At 44.4% G+C, this 7785-nt stretch overlaps 1 protein-coding gene across 1 annotated transcript in view; it reads left to right on the forward strand.

Moving 5' to 3' along the window:
• PPM1H (protein phosphatase, Mg2+/Mn2+ dependent, 1H) overlaps positions 1 to 7785 on the forward strand; it is a gene marked incomplete at its 5' end in the record, with an annotated part of 53822 nt that overhangs the window by 42122 nt on the left and 3915 nt on the right. Inside the window, one exon of the mRNA XM_010139202.1 lies at positions 5045 to 5196. Within this exon, the coding sequence (XP_010137504.1) occupies positions 5045 to 5196 (152 nt within the window). The remainder of the gene's footprint in view (positions 1 to 5044; positions 5197 to 7785) is intronic.

A 7785-nucleotide genomic window follows, 5' to 3' on the forward strand; every position in this document is an offset into this window, starting at 1 on the left:
AAATTCTGCTTTTTAAAGCTCAGCAAGAGCTACCTTGTTGCAGCTGAAAAGCAGAATTTCATTCTGAAATTTTTCAGACAGCAGCTCAGCTATTTGGTGGAAGAAGTGTGTCTCTGACAGCAGCATTTGGCCCTCACCACCAATGAACCCGAAGCCAGCCACCACAGCAAGTTTAAAGAAGGTAATGAAGGAGAATTTTTCTTGTTGCATTATGTTAGTAAAATCTTTCTGACAACTCTGCAAATAGGTCAAAGGAGACTGTTTAGGTTCACATCTGCCTTCTGGAGAAATGTTTTAGAATTACACCACTGAAAGGAACAAGCAAGGCAAATGCTTAGAGAAGTACAGTATGATCAAAGGGAGTCAAGGTGGTTTCAAGAAGCAAACCTCACACTTTAGTGGCTTGAAGTCCTTCGGGGTTATGTCTACCAGAGGATTAAAAAATATAATAATAAATGCAGTAGATGGTCTTGCATGAGCACTTTGATTTCTCAGAAAACGTTGGAGAAACTGTTATGCCTCACAGGTTATTAATATAAAAGATATGAAGCTACAGACTAAGTGGAAAGTTGGCACAGTTTACTGGAAATTGGCTAAAGGGCAGGAAACAAAGGGTGGCAGTAAAAAGCTAAAAGGAGATTAATTGGTGAGTGCTGCAGGGAACAGTGTTGGGACCCGCTTTTTATTATTTACATATAAATTACTTGGAGGGTGGTATTGAAAGATCTTGTCGTTTGCCAGTGAAGCTGCGCTGGATAACACCGTGCATAAAAAGGGACGATACAATTAAGAAAGGGCTTAATTTATTGAAGTAGCCGAGTTGATCAATAGTGCAGGCGTGTGAGTGAGGACTGTTGTTTGGCTCGAATTCCCCTGCGGCTGGCTGCTGAGGAGCACCTCAGGTGGCTGCGGGCTCTCGTGTCACTGTTTTTGAGCCGCAGGGACTCGCGTTGGCTGCCTTTTAAAACCAAACCTGGCAAACAAGCCGCAGCGCCTTTGCAGAGCTGCTGTGGCCCTTTTCAGCAGCCAAATGCAGGTTTTATCGGGTGGATAGATCTGTTTGAAATGTAAATATAAAACCATCCCACCTGTTTGTTCATTGCTTGCCCAGAGCATTTTTCTCAGTGCTCTTGACTGCATATAGGTGAGCAATACGAGGAGCAAATAGCTGGGCTGAAGAAAGACATGATCTGACAAACTGCATAACACGTGTTCAGAAGGGTGTTGTGTGTGACTATCAGCTCTAGCAGTGTGTATCTGCTGTTACCTGTCAGCAGAGATTTGTTAAGTACCAGTCAGGATAAAATACAGTGTAACCAAATGCTTATCTTCATGGATGTCTGTGTGCTAAGGTTCTGGTGCTCCTTCCTCATAGTTGGGTTTTTACATTTTTCTGCTTACTAAAGTCAAGTTTAGCTAGTTAACACCTCAGCAATTCTACATCAAGTAAGACATCAGTGGGTGGTAGAAGTATGGTGACCAAACTAGGCTCCTTTGAGGGCTGTCCTGGTATTCTAGAGAGATGTTTGAGTGAGAAAGATTGCTAGAGCAGCAGAGAAGGGGCTGAGGGGGTTTGCTGACAAGGTTCTCAGGAGACAGAGACACAGAGCACAGGTAGCCCAAGGCGTTTGGGGCAGAGGTCACAAGTTCTGTGTGGCACTATCAGGATTGCCATCTGGCTGCAGAAGCAATGAGGCACAAGGTGAAGATTGAAGATTTGGGTGGAATTGCTAAGAAATTTGTCAAGGGTGCAGCACCGGTTAGGGAAACCTCTGTACTGCCAGCCAGCGTCTGGCCAACTGTCGTCTGCACTAGCAGGGCTATGCAATACTGTTCTGCAGCGTGTGTAGCTTTGCACAAACTTATGTCACAGACAAAACATCGCTTAAACCTCACTGTTGTTTAGTTTCCTGAAATCCAACTGTGGAAAGGAGGCAGTCATTGGGAAGGTTGGCTGTGGAAGTTAAAAAAAAAAATTAGTAATTTCCATTGGCATCAATGAGCTGCTTTTGGACATGTAAGATTTACAGGGTTGTGGGGTTGCTTGCTGTTGCAGGCATTAAGTAGCTCCCTGGATCTCTCCTCACCTTTCTGAAACTCTGGCATATCATGTTCCCTCACCGTTTTTGTGCAGTGTGTGTGGAGTATGCTGTGGGGTGTTGGACAGTGTGGGAGTGTGTGGAACGGTCATTCAGTGAGCCCCGCTGGTCTGAGTGTGTGTTACACGTGCCCTGGTGGTGCTGCCCAACCTGTGTGCCTCCAAGAGCTCTGCTGCCATGATGCTCCAAGTCCAGCTGACGGCACATGTCACTACTGCAAGAGACCCTCGTTGCCCCAAGTAACAACTAGAACAAAACTGCTAGCAGAAAAATGAAGGACTAGGAACTGACTTGTTTCTGCACCTGAGCAAGGTTGTTTGTGGACATAATCTGAACCTACGATAGACTGGACAGCTCTGAATTAACTGATTTTTGTCAGCAACATACTAGGAACACCCACAGCTGTATTTTAGAAATCTGAGAAAAGACAGAAAGAAGGATCTTAAGGAAAAACTAAGTATTATGTGTACATGGCTGTTCTAATGTGTTGCTGCTGTGGTAACTGGAAGGCACACAAAGCTGCATTTCAGTGAACATTTTCTTGCATGTCCAACTGGCCCTTGTGTACAAGAATTTCACCTGAAGTTGCCCCAAGCTTGCTTCCTGTACCCTTGGCACTCTATTTTCCTTAGCCTGGGTACCAGCCTAGCATCCCTTATTGCTTACCCTACTGTCCTTCTCTGCACTTCTGACATCTAGTTCCTTATTAGTGGTACCCCTTTCTGGAGGGACTCAAATCACAAAACTTTCAATTTTATGAAGTAATTACCTTGTTCCTAGATTACCCATAAAATCAGTGATTGCTTTTTTCTTTTCCTTAAATACTAAAGATGTTCTTGGTAAAATGATCTGTTCTTGGTGTTGCTCTAACATTGTGCTACACCAAGGATTTGGACCTTTTCACCTATGGATTGGCTGTAGGTTATCTTTGATAAGTTTGTTAACTGCTGCTCCTCAGTCAGACAAGACTGTTCATTTCAGGAGGATTTGAGTCACTGATGTGTGGTCTTGATTTCCTGCCTTCTTTCCCACCAGCTCTCCAAAAAAGGCTCTTGTGGTGTAATGTGTACTTTGCCTGGGTCGGAGAGCCATGGCAGATGCGTTTTTCCTAGCCCTGATATTCAAAAGCGTGGTTAGTCCTTGAAGGGTCTTGCTGCTGATTGCATCCCTAAGCATTAACCCTGATGCTCTCCCAAATATTTGCCCATACCCAAGAGATTTGACCAATACACGTATTGGTTATGATGGCTGTGTTGGCCAACTTATCTCCCACTTCCCAGTGATTTCTGATTTGAAACTCTGGGTTTTTATAGGCTGAGCTAAATTTTGGGCAATGGTGACTATGACATCTGCTGGTTTCTGTGCAATGAGCTTGATGAGAGCTGTGCTGTGTACAGGGATCTTTTCTATAACAGTATTCCCACTCAGTCCAAATAAGGAGATATGCTCTAATGACGAGAGTATCTTGCCTTCACTTTAATCCTCTCCAAAGTCCTTATTCAGCTGCTACCTTAGATAATGAAGTGAAGGTTACATTTTAAAATGACCTTCTTGTGCTTTTGAGTGAAAGGCGAACGAGTAAGGATTAGCAGTTAGGTCTAGGTGGGGTGGTTTTTTTTCCTCCAGTGCTGGTTGCAGTCCCATAAAATCATAATTACATTAAAAGGTCCAGGCATTTTATGTGCAATGCCTGCTCCATGGCTCCTAAGGGGAGAATGCACCAGGAGGGAGAATAAAACAGCTCATATTTTCTAGTTACGCCAAATGCTTGTTCCAAGAAATTTCTCGACTGCCACTGCTGTTAGCGGAGCCCAAGGCCAGAGCAGGGTGCGTGACAAGGTGCACCATTTTCAAACTTCAGTAGAGATGATCGTTTCCTCCTGTCTGCCTTGCCAAGGTTGTCACACTGCTTTCAAACTGTGATTCTTGCTGTGGTAATTAAAGTGCTCCATGAGTGCTTTGTAATAGCTCCCCTTCGCAACCTGGAAATTGCAAGTGGTTTGTCAGCTGGAATGCAGTGTGTGCTGGAAGGAGAGCTAAACCCCACCAAAGACTTGGTTTAAAACACTTGCCGTGATCTTTCCTTGTATTCTGGACAAGGAATTCAGCTGACAGTCGCCTGTCTGCCCCCTCCACTCCCAGCTTTTCCCAGCCTTGTCGGGAAGAGGATGGTGGAAGCTATTTTAAAGGCAAGGTGTTACTGAAGTGTCAGCAGCAGTGGTCAGCCTGACTGTGGCTGCAGACTGACAGGGTGAGGGCAGTGGGCATTTTAATAGTGTGAATAATCTTGGGGGTTTGCTTTTGTGCAGATCTTGAATGGATACCTACCTATTGAACTCCTTACAGATACACATAACTGAGCAGGTAGATAGTTTTTCTTCATTTTGTAGCACTACTCACTTGCTCGGGTGTAATTCTTGAGTGCAGCAGCTGCCTCAGGTCTAGAAAAGTGAATGCGATGCCTTCTTCCATGCAGACATTTCCAAACGTGCAATTTATCTGGCAGAGTTAAATGGATCTGGACAAGTAGTGAAAACAATTATTTGTGAATATTTTATTAGAAAATATCAAAAATTCATCAAATAAATTATTCAACTTCCATATGACTAGTTGCCAATGATGGGGAAGAGCCTAACATGCTGAAACCAGGCTGTGGGCTGGGGAGTCTTCAAGTGCTGCTGGCAGGGGTGGCACAGTGCTTTACAGCCTTGCTTAGGAACACTAGCATCCATCCTGGCTGGGGTCACCAGCTGAGCTGTGTTGAGCCTGGGCAGGAGAGGTTGCTGTCTTGAGAGCTAAACTGGAGGCAGACACCAACAGTGCTGCAGGAGAGGGGTTTTGGTGCCCTGGCTGAACCTGCTAACTCACAGCCAAGCCCAGCAATGTTTCACAAGCAGGCCTGACGGTCTCCTCCTTCATGGATGTCTCGGGTTTTTTTGTTTTAGGTGAGAGTCTATGACCTCCTGCAGTACGAGCACGGGCCAGATGATGTTCTGATCCTAGCTACTGATGGACTCTGGGACGTGCTGTTAAATGAAGAAGTTGCAGAAGCTGTCACTAACTTTCTACCAAACTGTGACCCTGATGATCCCCACAGGTTCGTGCTCATCCCTGATTTTCTAGCTTCTCTGCAGAAGAACAGATTCTGGTAATGTATTTTTGTAGAAAGTATGATATGAATAACATTCAGTAAATATGCAAAACTTACAAGAAGATTTTTTTTTAAGTTGGGTGAAGCCTTTACAAGCTTCTAATGAGGGTTTGGGCTGGGGTGGATGGAGGTTTATTATAACTCAGAACTGATTGCCTTCAAAGTAATAGTTGTGGCATCACAGTATCTTGGTATGAGATCCATTTTGTTTGCTGTACAAGATCCTGTGGGAACAGTGGGAGGCTGAGGTCTTAGAAGAATGTGGCAACAGGTCTCTGTCTCCAGCAGTCACAGGTTTCCACTTAATTCTCCTCTGGATACTCCCTTAACACTAAAGATTGTTTCTCAGTAGGACATCGTCAGCATCTCTCTCACTCTATATGTATAAATACCACACAGTGTGGTTCCCACTTGGTCCTGGTCATGCTGTGACCTCTAAACACACTTTCAGTAGGGGATGCTCAGCACTACCAGCTGCAGGTCAGGTGTGGTGACAAAACAGGTGGGAAGTCTGACTCCACTGAGTTGGATTCTGTTTCATTTCACAATTCTAACCTACCTCATCCTCTTCCTTTTCATGTCTTTGTCACCTCTTACTTGATCAGTTTCCATCTTTAAAACATGCCATCAAGCAAACAAACAAGTTTCCAAACAACTAGCTGGAGCCCTGTCTGCCTTGAGTCCATCAGTCTGTCTGCTGCCAAGTTCAGTGTCACCGTGAATTAAAACATTACGCTAGAGATCAGAAGTCTCTCACTTGTAAAAGGGAGGATGGAAAGTGGAAAGAGCTTTATCCTTCCCTAGGGACTGTTCAGGAAGGAAAGCGTGTGTTGCTCCTGGATTCAGGCCTGGTCATCACTGTCTTCTGCCCTCGCCCTGGGCTGAGAGAGAGGGGAAAAGAGCTTTACGTATCCCCAGTTGGCCTGCAGAAAGCAGGGCTTTAGAAACAAGCTCTGGGGTATCTTGGCAGCCAAGTGAAAACACAAAGACAGCAGCGAGAGTTCAATCTATAGCTGTTTAGATGTGGCAGCAATTGAGGACATGCGGAAACCCATCTCAAAATGCTTGGTGTTTCTCATATTTAAGTGGTCATCTTCACAGGGTCAGCCCTGTTCACCGTCAGCGCACAAGGAAGATAACTGGGTATGGACACTCTGACAGCTACTTGGGTTTAAAGCGAGAGCAGCTCGAGTAATTCACAAGCAGTTTTCTCTTGCCCTTACACAAACATGGAAGGCAAAAAGAGGTTTTGCTGCAAGCACTCAATTGTCAGGAGAATGGATGATTAGCATGAAGCTGCAACTGCAATATTTTGACCTTCCCCACCTCCTTGTGATGAAGAGATGTGGTATGAATGACAACCAGGGCTGCCTCTACTTCAGCAAGACGTGGAAGTGTTTCTGCCCCCTCTCTGGGGAGGAGATCAAGCAGGATTCATGAGGGACATTTCCAGGGCATTTGACACTGTGCTATGCATATATGCCACTAATTTAAGGAAGGAGGAGATGACCCACCCAATCTACTTTTAGTTATTCCCTCGCACCATTCAGAGGTGCTAGGGAGCTTTTGCTCTCATTTCTGCACTCCCAAGTCTCCTCTTGCAAAGGCACCTGGTAAAGTGTTAACACCTCTGCCCTGCTCTGTCTCCATTCTTACCCAGTAAATGGGAAAGGTTGGCTCTTCCTGCTGTCCTTGCTGGTCCCACCTGTTGTGAATACAGCCTGGATGTATTTTGTCTGTCTTGTTCCTTTTGGTCTTTCCAAAGCTGGTGATAGCTACCACGTTCGCTGCAGTAGAAGTGGGAATTCTTTTATCAGTCTTTGATTTTGACTGTAGGTGAGCAATTTTTCATCCATTATAAAACACTCATAGAAATCAGAGACACTAAAGGAAAAATAAGCTGTTTTCTTTGTTTCATTTAGATTTGTTCGTGCTGGTCTAGCTCCAATAACTAGGGGTGGTGGTGGAATTAGTCCCTGTTTGTGCCAGTGTGAGTACAACCTACTCTAGAATTGGGCTTCCTGTATTACTAGTTAGAACAAACACATTTATTGGTGTTTGACCTACTGGTCTATGAATGGACATCTGAGTTGAAAATTAATTTGTTCTTTTAAGTAACTTTGTGCCAGGTCATTTAGAGGCTTACAAATAGTGGTGGCAAGACATTTCTCAGGCCAGCTTGCAAAAGGTAATTAGAGCAGTCCCTCATTTAGTTTACAGTGATATTTATGAAAATTACCTTTGTGGAATTGCTCTTGCTGCTTGGTTGTAAAGAACATTTAAGGGGTTTAGAGTACTGTGAGAGAGGTTTTATGTAATTACTTCACAGTGGTCCAAATGAGGTATAACTAATGAATTTACAATAGCATCACAGCTCAGCCTGTGGAGCTGTGTTCATTCCTCTCACTAGTCTGTGACAGGAAACTCTTGTTTGCTGTATTATCAGTGTTACGTTTAAAGGAAATGTTATCCCAGAAAATGTCAGGTTCTGTGATGGGGGTAGTGACACAGACTGTGGTGAGATGATCAGCAGGA

Source organism: Buceros rhinoceros, unplaced genomic scaffold, assembly GCF_000710305.1.
Source record: "Buceros rhinoceros silvestris isolate BGI_N320 unplaced genomic scaffold, ASM71030v1 scaffold707, whole genome shotgun sequence".
Lineage (NCBI taxonomy): Eukaryota > Metazoa > Chordata > Aves > Bucerotiformes > Bucerotidae > Buceros > Buceros rhinoceros.